At 43.2% G+C, this 18,104-nt stretch overlaps 1 protein-coding gene across 2 annotated transcripts in view; it reads left to right on the forward strand.

Annotated features, from left to right (window-relative positions):
• The first annotated feature begins 443 nt into the window (after window positions 1–443).
• The window catches only part of CRAT (carnitine O-acetyltransferase), a 28,385-nt gene continuing 10,724 nt past the window's right edge, over window positions 444–18,104 (forward strand). Inside the window, exons 1-6 of one of the 2 annotated variants that reach the window (XM_081847028.1) lie at window positions 444–590; window positions 8,363–8,626; window positions 10,867–10,985; window positions 14,320–14,373; window positions 15,957–16,122; window positions 17,262–17,436. In XM_081847028.1, coding sequence (XP_081703154.1) covers window positions 459–590; window positions 8,363–8,626; window positions 10,867–10,985; window positions 14,320–14,373; window positions 15,957–16,122; window positions 17,262–17,436 — 910 coding nt within the window. In that variant the 5' untranslated portion in view covers window positions 444–458. Of the gene's footprint in view, window positions 591–3,047; window positions 3,363–8,362; window positions 8,627–10,866; window positions 10,986–14,319; window positions 14,374–15,956; window positions 16,123–17,261; window positions 17,437–18,104 lie in introns of those variants that run through there. The other variant, XM_081847027.1, reaches the window with a different exon arrangement.

The following is an 18,104-nucleotide window of genomic DNA, read 5'->3' on the forward strand; positions in this document are numbered from 1 at the left end:
GCGACCTACACAGGGTTGGATTACGAGTTCCCCAAGCACCAGAGAGACGGGGGGGTTGATTGTTCAAAAAAGAACGCAACCTCAAAGCGGTTTATTAAAAGAATAAAACAATGAAATTTCCAGTAAAAACAACAACAGTTAAGTTAAGAGTAACCATTTAGAATTTATAACAATTTTCATTTTTAAAAAATACAGACATACTATCGTGTCCCTCTAGATGTGTCCCTCTGTATTTATATCTCTACATCGAACACTTCTCTGCCCTACTTCCGCGCCCTTGTGCATCCATCTTGAGGAAGGGCGGTTTAGCTTCTTCCCGCCCCTGGAATCTAGATAAATTAAAATGGTATAGAACATACTTCTGGTTTGACAATAAGCTGAGATTTCCCCCCCGCCTCCTCCCCGACTCCAACTTCCAAGGCAACATATAGAAGGTCTTGTATCATAGAGATAATACTATGCAGAACGATGCTACTGAGCCCATAAAGGATCGTGATCTAGACTGGCTTTCCATTTTGGCCGGAAGTTCAGATAGTGTGTCATTCTGTTTTCTCTCTCTCTCTGAGGTCTCCTACAGAGGGAGCGTTAAGGTAAGCATAGACTTATGAAAATTAGATATAGCAGCTCATTCTCTGTAGAGATAACTTCTGGGTTCGCTTTGAATGCCACTTCTGAGTTCTCAAGTCAATTTTCAAGTGGGAAAATGTGGCATAACTATTTATTCATACCATCTTTTCTCTGAGGAACTTGTAGCTATGCAGCTTAGTTGTCTCTGCTTTCATTTTATTATCACAGCCCCCCCTGTAAGGTAGGCTAAACTGAAAACCAGTGGCTGGACCAAGATCACCTCATGAGCTTCACAGTTAGCTGAGATTTCAAACCTGGGTCACCTCTTTTTTTTTTTTTTTAAATAATTTTTATTAATTTCCAAAACAGAAAACAGAAAACAAGAAAAGAAAAGAAAAGAAAAAAACACAGAGAAATAAATAAAATGTGACTTCCCCATACCTCCCCTTCACTGCATCCTTGTTTTGCAATTTTTTAGCAACCCTTCAGTCAATTTTTTCATTTAACTTTTTTGGGTTTTCTCAACTTAAACGATTACAGCTGTAATTCTCTGTTTCATACCCCTTGACATCTTAACAGTCCGAAATTTTACAACAGTTCTTAAGATATACTTTAAATTTTTTCCAATCCTCCTCCACTGCCTCCTTCCTCTGGTCTCGGATTCTGCCGGTCATCTCTGCCAGTCCCATAAATTCGGTCACCTTCATCTGCCATTCTTCCAGAGTGGGTAGTTCTTGCCAAACCTGGGTCACCTCAACCCTCTAACCACTACACCACATAAAAGCCATGCTGCATCATACCCAAAGGATCCCATCTAGTCCAACATCCTAGGGGCCAATCAAATGCCTCTTTGGAATCTGTGAGCTGGATTTGAGTGCTATAGCAAGTTTTGCCACTTGTGATTCCTGGAAAAAGATGATAAAGGTAGCAAACAAAATTTAAGAACTTATGGTGGGCAACTGGCCTGATCCAGCAGCTAACTGGATAGCCAGTGTGGTGTAGTGGTTAAGAGCGGTAGTCTTGTAATCTGGGGGACCGGGTTCGAGTCTCCGCTCCTCCACCTGCAGCTGCTGGGTGACCTTGGGCCAGTCACACTTCTCTGAAGTCTCTCAGCCCCACTCACCTCACAGAGTGTTTGTTGTGGGGGAGGAAGGGAAAGGAGAATGTGAGCCGCTTTGAGATTCCTTAAAGGGAATGAAAGGCAGGATATCAAATCCAAACTCTAACTGGTACTGTTGGATTCAAGGACAACACTATAAGAGGAGAAAGCCAGAAATTGTTGGAACTCCCAAGTCCCCTCAGACTCTGTTCGCATGGCCAGCAGGGGATGATGGGAATTGTAACTCAACTACATCTGGAGAGTACTTCATTAGTCACCTCAAAAAATTTCACATCCTCAACTCCTGCAGCACAAAACCAGTGCCCTGCTGCTTATCTCTCTGACCCTCCCCCCAAGGAAAACTACCTTGGCTGCTAAAACACCCATGCAAAACACCTCCTCGTTACTCATGATTCACATCTGTGGGTAGCCACTGTGAAAACATGATGCTGGACTAGATCCAGCAGGCCTCTTCTATCAGGTTTTATTCAACTAAGTTCTACACCGAGTAAACCCTCTGAAATTCATTTCAATCTGAGTAGGACTAGCACTGGGGACAGCTCCTTGTTTTTACAGTTTGTTGAAATGGTATTAATAGTTTGTAGAATTTTTAGTTTGTTGCACATTGGTTTGATGGCCTCAGACCGTGAAATGATTTGTAAAATGATGATGATGATGATAGTGATGTGGCAGTTCAGGGGCACTTTCTGGTAAATACCTGTAAGATTTTTATTTATTTTTATTTATTTATTTATTTATTTATTTAAGAAATGTATATTTGTCGTCTTCTTCTTTTCTCTCTTTTTTAGAAATGTATATTTCTCAAAAGGCCCCAGCGTGGTTTGCAACAAAGGAATATAATAATAAATGAAGCACCACATTTATAACGTTTGTAGGGTTCTTCCTGTTTAGTACTGCTTGTTTGCTTTGGGGGGCATTGCAATAAAAACCTATTTGAAAATAATAATAATACTGTAGTAATAATAATAATAATAAATATAGCATGCATAATATCAAATATCTGTAGAATGCACCTCCTAAATTGGGTCAACTCTTGAGTAGAACTTAGCTGCAGACATTATTTTTCATTTATGATTAAATTAAAACCATCATAATATCTATGCAATTTACAGGGGGCACTATTTAGTGTTGCATCGGATGTTAAATCCTACTCAAGTGTATACCCACTGAAAATAATGGAAATAACTGACTGCAACTCAGCTGGATACACCCAAACGTGTGTGCATCTCAGATGTAAGTCTAGCTGTATTCATTAGGGCTTACTTCCAGGAAAGCATGCAGCATGCAACCAATAGTAAACTTCCCTTGCATGTAACACTACGCAGCGGTTTCCCAAAATATGGGGGGGGGCGGGGGGAGTGTGCCCAACCTGAAGATGGCGGAGCCTCTCCTGCTTCCTTACCCCTTTCTGTTTAGGGGGGGCTGCTGCCCTTTCCAAAGATGGCTGCTTGCTAGCTCCTCCCCACAGCAGCTGCAAATTCTTGTTGCAGCTGCGGTGGTGGGTGCCTCTTGCTGGGCTACTGAAGTTGCACTCTGCAGCTCCCTGCCCTCTGCTCTCTCCAAGGCCAATAGCTCAGGACTTTGGCCTCGAGGCAGAGCCTCGACTCTTAAGCAGAGAAAAGGGGGTGGTGCAAACTTGTACAGTGCAATGCTTGCCTTCCTAGCGAGGAACATGGTAAGTGACTTTCTCTGCTGTCTTTGAATCTTTGGGGGTACAGCTGCGAGGAAAGGGCTCAGATTCTGTGGCTGGAAGAAGAGGGGTTTTTGGCGGGGGTGGGGTGCAGGGGTAGGTGGATTATGGGGTCTGACTTCGGGGAAGATCCAGGGGCAGGGCTGTTGGAAGGAGAAAAGGAAGAATTAACTCGTGTCCTGTAACTCTTGTTGCTTGTTTTCTGGAGAAGGAACATTCCTGATTTCTCCCTCTCTAGTGGGTGTGTTTATTTGGCAGAGCACTCTTGGTCTCCAAGATATGTGTGGTTTTCTTTGGCAGATCATGTGAGGAGGGGGGCGAAGTTATGCAAACAGGAGAATCTTTTTTCTCTAATTTAAAAAGTACAGGAGGATTCTTAGCCAAAGAATGGGAGAAAACAAAGAGGCTCGTTTTTAGTTCTCTGAGTGGGGGGATTTGAACCCTGGTCTCTGGTTTCTAGTCCTCATTTAAACCCCACTACAACCCTGTGAGGCAGATTAGGCTGAGAGTGAGTGGCTGGCCCAAGGTCACCCAGTGGGTTTCATGGTCGAGTGAGGATTCGAACCCTGTTCTCCCAAGTCCTTATACTCTATCCACAACACCACACTGGCATATACGACATATATATATATATATATATATATATATATATATATATATATATGCTTTCGTAGATTTTCACGGGTACAGGAATGCAGGTTTTGGTGTCCTCGGGTGTCTTCCCGTGTAAAAGTTGGGGTGTCTAGGCGACGTTTCGACGAGGTCTCACTCGTCATCTTCAGGCTGGTGCTTTCGGCTTCCAGTAACAAGAAGCCGAAAGCACCAGCCTGAAGATGACGAGTGAGACCTCGTCGAAACGTCGCCTAGACACCCCAACTTTTACACGGGAAGACACCCGAGGACACCAAAACCTGCATATATATATATATATATATATATATATATATAATGTTGTTGTTGTTAATAATAAAATGCTTATATAGCCCATTTTTAATATTTGAAGGACGTCGCACACATGTTTGTGATAATGCTCATGACATTTGTAAGAGCTCAATCTTTTAGTGTGGCAGTGCCTGTACTTTGGAACTCCCTGCCAATTGATATCGGGCAGGCACCTTCACTGTCCTCTTTTCAGCACCTGCTAAAAACATATAGGCGAGACCTACCCAATTATTTAGGAAGTTGATGTGTTTTAATCCGTTTTCAGTCCATTGTTAACTTTTTGAAAGTCTTAAATTATAGAATTGTTCATTTTTCTTAGTGATTGTTTTATCTTTTTTGTAAACTGCTCTGAGGTTTCTTACAATCATGCGGTGCATAAATTTCATGAAATAGTATAAATAAATAAATCTTGTAAAGTGGGCCTGTATTAGCATGCAAAGCCAGTGTGCTGCAGTGGTTAGGTAAAGGTAAAGGGACCCCTGACCATTAGGTCCAGTTGCGGACGACCCTGGAGTTGAGGCACTCATCTCACTTTATTGGCCAAGGGAGCTGGCGTACAGCTTCCAGGTCATGTGGCCAACATGACTAAGCCGCTTCTGGCAAACCAGAGCAGCGCACGGAAACGCCGTTTATCTTCCCGCCAGAGTGGTACCTATTTATCTACTTGCATTTCGGCGAGCAGGGACCGAGCAACGGGATCATACTCCGTTGTGGGGATTCGAACCACCGACCTTCTGATCGGCAAGCCCTAGGCAAGCCACAGTGCTACCCACGTCCCTCTTGCTGCAGTGGTTAGGGTGTCAGATTAGGACCTAGGAGATTAGGGTTTAGATTTATTACTTGGCCGTGAAGCTCACCCTCTCAGAGTAGCCTACCTCACAGAGCTGTTGTGAATATAAAGCGTAGATTGGGGAGGGCGGAACCGTATATAGTAGCTTGAGTTCCTTGCAGGAAAGATGGGGTGCAAATTTAATAATACGTTTTTAAACAAGAACATCACCCTTGTAATTGCAGATGATGGGGCAAGGTGTAAAAAAACCTTTTAAAATAATTTTAAAATAGTAAATGTTTAAAAAAATTGCTTTTTTATTAGAAAAATGTGCTAAAGTCTCTCCAAAATAACCTTAGCTTCATAGAAAATCTGAGTTGACTAGAAGGAAATGAATGCAGCAGGTGTCTTTGGCATCGATTTTTAAAATGTTTGTTGAAGACTTTTCTATATTGTCAGACGTAATGTAGAGAAAAGCGAGAATGCAGCTCTCCCTGCTTGGCAGAATCTCGGCTATCAAAATGAATTTGTGGTCCAGGATGCTGTTTTTATTCTAATCAATTCCAATTGTAAATAATTCAGGCTGCTTCAAAGCATGGAAGAAGGATATTTCTAAATTCATCTGGAAGTGGGGAAATCCAAGACTTAAACATAAAATTGTGAAAGAGGAGGCGTTGCCCTGCCAGACCTGCTAATGTATTATGAGTCAGCCTGTTTGTGTTGGTTAAAATAATGGATTACATTAGATAATGCAGACATCCTGGACTTGGAAGGTTATGATTTAAAATTCGGCTGGCATGCATGTCTTTGGTATGGGAAGGTGAAAATTTATAAAAGTTTTATGAATCATATTCTTAGGAGGAATCTGTATAGAGTTTGGGAGAAATATAAAAATCTGCAGGAAAGGAAAACACATTTATGGCTATCTCTTATCGAGGCTGTTACAATTAAGAGAGTTAATATGGCTAGAGAGTGGGAAACTTACAGGGAATTGCTGCACTTTACAGAGAGGGAAGCTAAACTGAAATCAATGGAAAATGTAAGGAGCCATGTTACAGATTGGTTACAATATCATCAGTTATGTGAAATGTTTAAAATAGACAGGAAAAATGTTTTTTCAGACCAAAGCTCACAATTTGAAAAAGAACTTCTACAAAACAAAGAAAAACTTTTGTCTGAAACGTATAATCTGTTATTAGATTGCGAAACAAAAGACGAGCTTGTCAAAGCCTCTATGACACACTGGGCAATAGATATAGGGAAGAATACAGATTTTAACCTCTGGGGGAAACTTAGAAAAAGTGATTTGAAGTTTACAGAATGTTATTCTTTGAAGGAGAACTACTTGAAAATGATTTACAGATGGTATTTAACTCCAAGTAGGCTTGCTACTACTTATAAGACTGAATAAGACTGAAAAATGCTGGAGATGGAAAGAGGTTGAGGGAACCTTCCTTCATATGTGGTGGACCTGTAAAAGGGTAAAAAAAGTCTTGGGAAATAATCCATAATGAATTGAAAAAACAGGTTTTAAAGTCCTTTTAAAAAAACAACAACCCCAGAGTACTTTTTGTTGGGGATTATTCAGACTGAAATTCCCAGGTGTCAAAAAAGGTTATTTATGTATGCTACTGCTGTGGCCCATGTTTTGTTAGCCCCAAAATGGAAAACGAGTAAGGTCCCAACTAAAGAATGGCAACTTAAGCTAACAGAATATGTGCATCTTGGAGACTTAACGTACAGAATAAGAGAACAAGAACATACATTTAGAGAAGATTGGAAAAGGTTTATTGAATATATGGGGGGGTACACCTGAAAACGTTGGCAGCATTAAGATAAATTCAACAGTGTAAATAAGTTCTGATGGATGCAATAATGGAATACGGAATGGTTTAGTTTTTGTAAAATATGCAGAGATTTATGATATGCAAAATGAACCATGGAAAGAGAAGAAGGGAAGTCATTGATATGTTAATGAAATATACTCTGAGTCCTGTAGTGATTTCATGCTCTTTATTGCAGCTTGTAAAACAGTCATTGAATTGCCCCCCCAAAACCTCAGGCTTTTATATACATTATTTACACAATGAGTCCAATCAGATTGGCTGATTCTGCTTCCCTCCTGGAGCCTGATTGGTCTTTTCCTGTAAGCCAATCAGTTGTTGCATTCTAGGATCCTACTTGCCTAATGTTCTAGGATCCAAGCTTAGTACATAACAGTTAAGGATGTTTAAATGAATATTTTAAATTGTAAAACAGAAAATTAAATTAAATTAGAGAGAGAGAGAGAGAGAGAAAGTGACAAGTCTGTTACAGTTAACTGGTGATCTATGATTTTAAAAAAATTATTGTGCATATATCTGTTGCGTACTGCTTTGATTTTTGTTCTAATGAAATTGTGCTATTTATGTATTTTTTATAAATAAAGATAGGTTAAATTGTTTGTAAAGCACCACTGAAACATGCTGGTAGTCACAATGGTCTACGCTTCTAATCTCTTAAAAGTGATACATGACCTCCTTTCAGGCCCAGAGTTAAACACTACTGTATAAAAGAGGAATGTGGAAGAAAACTGAGGACTGGCATTACTAAGGGCAAGATGTCCTATCTCCACTGTGGGCGACCATATGCCTCTGAATACCATTTGCTGGGAATCCCAGTTGGGGAGAGAGTTGCTGTTGTCTTTAGGTCCTGCTTCTGGTTGGTCACTATGAGAATAGCAGGCCAGACTATTTGAGTTTTGGAGGCCTGATTCAGCTGCGGGGTTCTTCTGGTGTCCTTACACATGCTATGCATTAGTGCAGGTTTCCCAGAGTCTGAAACCCTGTTTTGCCCAGTAACTAACCTCCCTGATCCTTAACTGTGAAGCAAGTCCCAGCTTATTCTGTTGAACTAGCTTCCACTGGAATGCACCCTTTGGCTTCAATGAAATGATCTTGCTCAGTTTCCTTGCACATATACAGAAAGATCTGCCTCTGGTCTCTGATGGCAAATTATCCAGTGAAAATGCCTCATGGCCAAAGGTTTTGGATTATGTTGCATCATGTCTCTGTTTAGTCAGGCAATATTTACTGAGAGGGTAATAAATCATTCCCACCTCCCATTATTTAGGGACAAAGTATGGTGAACCACTCTTTAGTGAGCCCTGTCTTGAAGTAAAAAGGTGGACCACCTCAGTGAGGCCTGTGAAATGGGTGCATTTGGAGAGGGAGGCAGGTGCTTCCTCTTCTGCTATAAAGTAAGTGACCATATGTTTTTTTCTGCGGATTTTCAGGCAAAGCCATCAGGTTTGCTGAGGCCGGTGGCACTGAGGAAACTTCCGGGCCGGTACCTTGCCCACCAGGAGAGCTTACCTCGCCTCCCCATCCCGCCTCTCCAGCAGACGTTGGACCGCTACTTGTCTGCGCTCCAGCCCATCATCAGTGAGGAGGAACTCAGCCATACCAGGGAGCTGGTGGAGGATTTTCTGAAACAGGGCGGTGTTGGGGAGAGGCTACAGAAAGGACTGGAGAGAAGAGCCCGGAAACATGAGAACTGGGTAGGTCACAGCTGGAGGAGGTCAGGACTGCTGTAGCAGGTGTGAAGGTGTTAAAGCTGTCATGTGATCCCTTTTTCATCTGGGGAAGGCAGTTGTTGTTTTTATTATTGAAATTACTAAAAATTTCTAGACCGCCCTTGATCCAAGGATCAAGGGGCGGTTTACAATATAAAAACAGAAAAATGCATAACATAATAAGCAAAAACACACACACACAGTTTAAAAGGCCACTGATTGTTTAATTAGCCAGAAAAAGTAGGTAGGTAGAGACAAGTTTTCATAATACTATAAGTCGTGACATCCAGTGAAGTTTAATGATGGAAGTATGCAGGACAGAGAGAAGAGAATATTCTTATTCACACAGTGCAAGGTTAAACTTTGGAACTCCCAAAAGAGGCAGTGATGGCAGCAGCAGCAGCAGCAGCAGCAGCAGCAACAACAACAACAACAACAACAACAACAACAACAACAACAACAACAACTTTATTACAGTGGTACCTCGGGTTACATACGCTTCAGGTTACAGACTCCGCTAACCCAGAAATAGTACCTTGGGTTAAGAACTTTGCTTCAGGATGAGAATAGAAATTGCGCGGTGGTGGTGCGGCAGCAGCGGGAGGCCCCATTAGCTAAAGTGGTGCTTCAGGTTAAGAACAGTTTCAGGTTAAGAACGGACCTCCGGAATGAATTAAGTACGTAACCAGAGGTACAACAACAACAACAACAACAACAACAACAACAACAAACACGCTTGGAACCTCTCCGACACTTCCCCCTCAGCTGTAGGGCAGCTGAGGGCATCTGTAGGGCAGCTGAGGGAGAGGCAGTACAATGGTACCTCGGGTTATAGACGCTTCAGGTTACATACGCTTCAGGTTACAGACTCCGCTAACCCAGAAATAGTACCTTAGGTTAAGAAGTTTGCTTCAGGATGAGAACAGAAATTACGCAGCGGTGGTGCAGCGGCAGCAGGAGGCCCCATTAGCTAAAGTGGTACCTCAGGTTAAGAACAGTTTCAGGTTAACAACAGACCTCCAGAACGTATTAAGTTCTTAACCCGAGGTACCACTCTAGGCAGACGCAAGTCCCACGCTGCCGTTTTAGGCAGCGTGGAACCTGCAGGCGCCTAAATCACCACATCACTCCTAAAAAGTTTTGTGAGCCCTATTTTTTTTAAAAAATAATAATCTCATTTTGTCACACACACCCCTCAGTGATGACACCTGTGGCGGGCTGCACCCCCGTTCCTCCGCCACTGGTTAGATTTCATATCATTTTCTCTCATACCATAACATGCTGTAAATTTTATATCCATATTCCACAATTGTTCCCACGCTTCCATGTCTATATTATGATTGATATCTTTTGCCCAGTGCATCATTGAGGATTTTACTTCCTCGTCCTTTATCTCCCATTCCAATAATATTTTATACATTTTAGACAACACTTTTACCTTACATTCCAACAGGTCTCTCTCCAGTTGTGATCTTTGTTTCCCAAACCCTCGTATCCTATCTTTCTTAAATACTTCATTCAAATGATGATATTGTAACCATGCTGTTAATTTCCTTGATAATTCCTTAAATTGTTTTAATTTATACTCTCCTCCCTCTTGTTTTAATAAATTTCTGTAAGTTGTACACCCTTCTGTCATATTCTTTTTCTCATAATGTGTGTGTTTGTGTGTGTCTACATGTGTGTGAAACACAAGCAAAATGTCAGGAATCGGCAAAAAAAATACATTGCCAATTCTCTTAGAACACTAATAAAAAAATTTAAGTAGAACTCTAAAGGAATGAACCCCACCAGTAGCAATCTATATATACTAGAAAAACTCAGTAAATACATAAAAACTGTGTTATACTTAGAAAAGACATTCTTATCATTTCCAGTTCAGGCAAAACATGCTGGGCTTCTGGGTTGAGGTCCGAGGCCCATATTGTATGGGAAAACCTGCCTGTTCTATTTTCCATTCTGCAGCTAGATTAGCCTGTAGCCAATATTCAAGCTTATAAGGATCCTTGCCCTCTCCAAAAGTCTTGTTCACACAGGGTATCAAGGGAAGTGGAGCGGTGCCAGCTAGCCCCACCCATGGAGTTTTGGCCATCCGGGGCACACTATGGCAGGGTGGGGCTAGCCGGCAACGATTCCCACCCATGCACTGATAACAACACGTTGAGTGAAACACCCTACTCCCAAATGGCATTGGGCTAATGATACCTTCTCTGTTCTCATCCCAGCTTTCTGACTGGTGGCTGAAAACCGCATATCTAGAGTATCGGCTGCCTGTGGTGGTACATTCCAGTCCTGGAGTAGTTTTGCCCAAACAGGATTTTCTGGATCGGCAAGGGCAGCTAAGGTAATTGTGACCACATTGGATGTTCAGGTTCCAAGATGTGTTTGAAAATAGGATGCTGATTTAATTATGCATTGTGAACTCTTATCACAGAATACCAGCTACTGAAAGGTAACGGTGGTAGTAAGGCTCCATGCCCTGCTTTTGGGCTCCCTGAAAGATGCTGGTTGGCAAACACAGAATTTTGGGCTGGGATTCCTGTGATTTTAGCTGGGATTCCTATATTGCAAGGGGTTCACCTAGATGACCCTTTGGATCCCTTCAAACTCTACAGTTCTATGATTCTGTGGTTTACTCAGCTGGTCTCTTCCTTAATGTGGCCTCAGTTTAAAGTTTGGAAGCCAACACTGTTCCTATCTTTAACCAAGAACCCCCCGCAGCATACATTTGAAGCTGTATCCTACCACTTTAAACAGTTGTAGTTTCATCCAAGGAATCATGGAAACTGTGGTTTGTTCAGGATGCTGAGAGTTGTTAGCATGAAGCTTCATGGAGGATGATCAGCTTGTCTGCAGAAAGCAGGTACACTCCAGAGGTGAGACATGGGTGGCACTGTGGTCTAAACCACTGAGCCTCTTGGGCTTGCCAATTAGAAGGTCAGCAGTTCAAATCCCCGCGACAGGGTGAGGTCCCGTTGCTCTGTCCCAGCACCTGCCAACACAGGCCACCCAAAGCGACATACCAGAAAAACCCACCACATACATACATTAAAACCAGGATGGGTGGGTAGTGGGGAAAACACATTAAAAACCACTCCTTGCACTCTAAAAGGCCATAGGTAGTTAACAGCCAAAGGCCTAGTTAAAAAGCAGTGATTTTGCCTGGCACCTGAAGATATGGCGCCAGGTGAGCCACCTATGGAGGAGGCACACAAAGAAGGGGTTCAGATGACGGTTACAAGGACTGGGTCAGTTCATATGGGGAGACATAGTCTGTAAGGTATGGGGTCCTGAACCACATGAGGCTTTATAGGTCAAAACCAGCACTTGGGCCAGGAAACTAATTGGTAGCCAGCGCAGCCAGGTCAGGATTGGTGTTATATGCTCAAAACATCCTGCCCTGGTGAGCAACCTGGCGACCGAATTATGCACCAGCTGAAGTTTCCGAACTGTCTTTAAAGGCAGTTCCGGGTATAACACAATGTACTTTAAATATCACATACACCTCTGCCCGGCTGCTTTGCAATCCCATATAAATGTTCATCTATGCATGTGCACACAGACACACACACACACACACACACACTCATTTCCTTTTTATTTTTGGCACACACTATCACACTTTTTGGGGCTGGGTGCACAGACTTAACTTTGCAGATTCAGTGTCAAGGGGAAGGGAAACCTGAGCTCACAGTCTGTGGAGGTGGAATGTTTCAGGGTGTAGATGAAAGTGCGGGAGCAATTAACCAAAGGTGAGACTGGAATGAAATGCAACAGGGCAGCTTCTCTGGGTGTAGCAGGATGGAATATATATTTAATTGCACCTTTGCCCCAGGGATCTGTGTTGTCCTTTCCCTGTAAGGACGCCTTGACCTTTGTACAGGATCACCTTTCCCACACTTCCCCCATCAGCCTCTGTTCACCTTTCATCTTTTCTCCTGCTGTGTTTATAAATACTGCCCAATCAGAGAAAAGAGCAAGGACCAGTGGAATAAAAGATCCTCTGCCTCTTTGTGTTGACACTCCAGTGTCTGAGGCTGCCTGTCCTGGGTAAATCTGCCCCCAGGGTTCAGCCCCAGAACGTACTGAACCCTGATGCTCAATCCCAAATAAATTAATGAAGAGAGGAGCAGTGATACTGTACTTAAACAAAAATCTGTAGATGTTTAGCCCAAATGGCATATTGTGTTTATTTGAAAGTAAGTAAAGCTTGACCTCTCAGTCTTAGGCCTTTCTGCTTGTAAGTAAGTCCTGGCTGAGTTCAGTGGTGATTTGTTTGCTAGTTCAGAACTCTTTCCACCTGCAGGATAGGTGTTGCAATTCAGCAGGTTATTGAGGTAACCCAGGTGGCTGTGGATGTTGCTGCTTTTGATTGCGTCAGTGAAGGCAGTTGATAGTCCTAAAACCAGGTGTGGCAAACATCTGGGCTGGGGGCCAAATTTGGCCCTCCAAATCTCTTTGTGAGGCCCTTGAGACTCCCCCTCAGCCACACACACCCCTCCAGGCTGCTACTCTCTCCTCCCCACACCCCTTGAGTGCAGCTGCTTACCTGGAATGTGTTGCAGAACTGTCACAATGCCTTTCTTATTCCTGGATGGAGGGTGGAGGGATGTTATTTGTGTGTGTATTCTGGGTTGTGTATGTATTCTGGGTTGGGTTCAGCTACATTTCATTTGTGGTAGGCACATGCAAATTAATTTCTGTCAACTTTTGTGGGTCTTATCTAAGTATGGCGTTGGATATAGCCTTCTGACTTTATTGTGGCTAGAACATAGTCTCCTGGAAAAAAAACAGTCACATCTGTTGCACTGCCCACGTTTTTCTCTCGCTCCACCCACCCCCAGCATGTGGCCCCTGGAAGGTAACCCATGGCAGAATGTGGCCCTCTGGTTGAAAATGGCTCCTGTTCTCTCTTTTTTGTACCTATATCTTATATTCTAATAAAAAATAAATGGATTCAAACTCTTAGTAAATATGTTGATAGCTTTTTAAAGTTGCCTCTTTTGCTAAAGAGTAATAGTTTTATCTGTTAAGATAATTGCCCTGCATTTTTGTAGATCCTCTCAGGTAAGGCTCCTTGGATTTTTTCTTTTCTTTAAATGTTATTTCATTGTAGGAATTCGGAGAGGAAACCACCGTGTGTGTGCGCACACGCGCACACACGTGTGTGTTTGCGGGGGAGGTGCATTTTCATCAGAAAGAAATCTAAACTGAACCATGCTGGGTTTTTACATAGAATCACAGAATTGTAGAGTTATAAGAGACCCCAAGGGTCATCTAGTCGAACCCCCAGCAATGCAGGACTCTCAACTCCAACTTACAGATAGCCATTCAACCCCTGCTTAAAATCCTCCAAGGAAGGAGATCCCCCCACCTCTCTTGGGAATCTGCTCCACTGTCGAACAGCTCTTACATGTGGGGAGTTGTGTCACTCCATCCCCACTGACCATCATGCAGCTGTGTTCAGACATGCAGCAGGCACACGCACCCAACAGGACCTGAAAAATGGGACAGTTTTATCGTGTGAGTCAACGGAATGTATAAACTAGACTGGGATTCCAGGTGTTTTTAAGTATAAGGCCGCTGGCTGAGGATCTGCATAAGGTAAGAGCTCTTGCACTCCTGTTGTTTAATCTGTGTTACATCTCCATTTCCCCACTGCTTTCTGCTTTTTGCAGGTTTGCTGCGAAGCTGATTGAGGGGGCTTTGGACTTCAAAACCATGATTGACAAGTGAGTTGCCTCTTCTTTCCCACCCACTCTCCCAGTGGTTCACTCCCTCCTCTCCTTTTCCTTTCCTTCTGTGCCCTTTAGATTGTAAGTCTGAGGGTAGAGGCTGTCTTATAACTAATCACCATCAGCCACCCTGGGAGCTGTTTTTTGGCTGAAGAGCGCTGGGTCACGACGTTTTAAATAAATATATGTTCGTATTGCAGTATCTGTATGCATGATGCTTAGGTACAAAAGGGCAGATCTCTGCCCCACAATTCAAACTCCTGCATGAGAGTAAACAACAAAAGAAAACAGGATAGCAATACACTGTTATTTTCAGTAGTACGTATTTCAGCTCTGTTAGGGTTTTAGTCTTAATCTAATTGACTACAGGCAAGACTTAATTCTGAATATATCAGGAGTATTCAAATCCTCCCTCAGCCATGTAGTTCACTGGATGTGGCCTTGGGCCAGTCACTGCCTCTCAGCAGCAGGTGGACTTTGGTAATCTTTTGTAACATGGTGCCCTTTGCGAGGGGGTGGACTTTGGTAATCTTTTGTAACATGGTGCCCTTTGTCAAAACAAAATAAAAAAATTCCTTCCAGTAGCACCTTAAAGACCAACTAAGTTAGTTCTTGGTATGAGCTTTCGTGTGCATGCACACTTCTTCAGATACCTTTTCGTGCATGCACACGAAAGCTCATACCAAGAACTAACTTAGTTGGTCTTTAAGGTGCTACTGGAAGGAATTTTTTTATTTTGTTTTGACTATGGCAGACCAACACGGCTACCTATCTGTAAATGGTGCCCTTTGCGAGGGCAAAATTTGGCACCTCCAAATGGATCTTCTCAGTTACGGATTTTGTGCCCCCTCGACTTGGCACCCTGCCTGCACCGCCCTAAATTTGGTGCTGCTCTCAGCCTAACCTCCCTCACAAGGTTGTTGTGGGAATTACATGAGGAGGGGAAGAACCATGTAGTTCACCTTGAGCGCCTTGGAGAAAAAGATGGGGGGGGGGGGAATGCAATAAATAATCCCCCTGCCTGTCTTATACACACCAAGGCTTGTTCACACGTTACACAGAACATGGGTACACAATGTCTCCACGTAGGTACAGGTTTTTGTGCAAAAGAGGGTACACTTGTTGAATTGTGCAGCTCAACTGTTTGTGGACACAGATTGTACACTTGCTGAATGTAACATGTGAACACTCCTGCAGACAGACAGACACACACACACACACACCTTTGTCTGATCTGTTGAAATTTGAAACGGCCTCCTTGAGTCAATTGCCCTGATTTCAAAAACAGAGCCATAGTGATGTTTTTTTCTTGACCCGAGTTCCCCATCCCTGCGACAAAACTGACTGTTTGATTGTGGAACTGTGCCTGGCGCCATAAAACAGCCTCCCTCGAAGGCCGTCCGACAGCAGCTTTGTACAGGGAGGTTTTCAGTGTTTCAGGTTATTTATGTTTTGATATTTTGGTGGAAGCTGTGCAGACCAGAGTGGCTGGGGCAACCCAGTCAGACAGACAGCATATCATCATCATCATCAACAACAACAACAATTTTGAATCTTTCTCTTCATTGTTCCTTGACCAGTGAGACACTTCCTGTGGAATACCTGGGTGGGAAACCCCTCTGCATGAACCAATACTACCAAATCCTCTCTTCCTGCCGTATCCCTGGCCCCAAACGGGACTCTGTTGTGAATTACGCAAAAGGAAAGAAGCCTTCAACGCATATCACTGTAGTCCACAACTTCCAGGTATGCAGGCAGCTCTCAGTTAATTTGAAGTTTGGGGACTAGACCACATGTTCCTTTTTTCTTCACATTCCCTGTGCCATCTCTGTATAAAGGTGGGGTAGGCATAGGGTTGCTGGAGGGTTTTGTTTAGTTCACATTTTTAAATAAGTTCACACAAGCAGCCTAATAAGCAGGTTGGAGTGCCCTTACTAGTTTCTGCACACATCTGAGTTTTGTGATGCACTTTACTACTCCAAAAACAATAATGAAAATAAGAATGCAAGAAGAGCCCTGATGAATGAGGCTAGTGGCCCATCTAGTCCAGCATCCTAGCAGTAGCAACATGATGCCCATTATGGGAAACTCGGTAGCAGGATTCAAGCACAAGAGCAACACTCTCCCTTCCTGTGGTTCCCAGCATTGCTGTCTCCAACCATAGAGGCAGAGAATAACCACCTGTGACTGGGAGCCATTGATATATGCAACAAATTTGTCTACTCTTTAAAGCCATCCAAGTTGGTGGCCATCTCTACCTTCACGTGGGAGAATATTCCATAGCGCAGCTTTATTTATTTACTACTTCTGCGCTTCATCTTAAGGTCCCAGGTTACAGCATTAAAACAAAATATTAAAAACAATTAAAAATAACTTACCTTCACATAAGTAAGGTGGGTCTTAAAACTGTACACCTCAAGTGTCAAAAGCCAGGGCAAAGAAAAGCATATTTATTCCATCATTTGCCGGAAGCTGTGTAATGAAGGTGCCAGGTGCACCTCTGATGGGAGGGAGTTCCACAGCTTAGGGGCTGCCACAGAGAAGGCCCTTCCTTGGGGCACTGACACTCCCAAGCCTTTAAGTTAAAAGGAACCACCAAGAGGGTCCCTCCTATTGATCTCAGCATCCAAGAGGGTCTGTAGGGAAGGAGGTGGTCTTTCAGATGCTTGGGAGTATGCACTGTGTGAAGGACTTCCTTTTATCTGTCCTCCAATATTCAGCTTCACTGGATGTCCTCAAGTTCAAGTGTAAGGGGGAAACGCGTCAGCCATTTGATGGACCAAGTTCAGCATTTTATGTGTGTGATCCTCACTTGCTCTATTTTGAATGAATGAATATGAGTGCCAGGCACCAGACTCTCCTCTCCTCTCCTCCCCTCTTCCCAGTTCTTTGAGCTGGATGTCTACAGCAGCGACGGCAGCCCCCTGACGACTGACCAGATATTTATTCAGCTGGAGAAGATCTGGAACACCTCCCTCCAAACCAACAAGGAGCCAATTGGGATCCTGACCACCAACCATCGCAACAGCTGGGCCAAGGCCTACAATAACCTCATCAAGGGTCAGTCTTTTGAAATGGTACCCGTGCCATTGAACTGGCTGCCTTACCCTTGTGGAAGGAGATGCCAGACTGGGGACGGGGAGTGTACCTCCCTAGCAGGTGGGGGTGAAGGTCGAAATTTGGCCCAGCCTCCTTCCCACTTCCCAGAACAATATGCAAGCCCAAAAACAGTCATCCTTGAAAACATGTCCATCTCAGGGTTTGTTGATGCAGTTCTCCAACTGCATAAGGTGGACAATAAAATATTTTTGTGGTTCCCCATGGCTCGGATGCAGGGTGCATATTCACCAGGAACTGGGCATTTAGTATTGTGGGCCTAATTTTATGCAGCTCCCTTCCAGTCAAGGTCAGACAGACCCTCTCTTCCTGTTGAACTTCCAACCCCTACTTTTTTTATTCCAATGGGCATTTTTGTTGAGGTTCAAATTTTTTCATTTCAGTGGATTTATATTGTTATATTGTATTTTTGTAAACCACGGAGAGATTCTTGTAGTCAAGTGGTATATAAATTGTTTAAATACAATAAATTTCTTAACCACCATTGGGTACCCAGGTGGATTAACACAATAAAAACAATTCCAACCTAGATTAGTTTGTTCTTTCTTGTATTTTATGTTGAAAAGTGTGTGTGTGTATGTGCGTACGCGCACACACACACACACAGTCCC

The sequence above is a fragment of the Podarcis erhardii genome (genome assembly GCF_964252035.2).
Source record: "Podarcis erhardii genome assembly, chromosome: Z".
NCBI classification, from domain to species: Eukaryota; Metazoa; Chordata; class Lepidosauria; order Squamata; family Lacertidae; genus Podarcis; species Podarcis erhardii.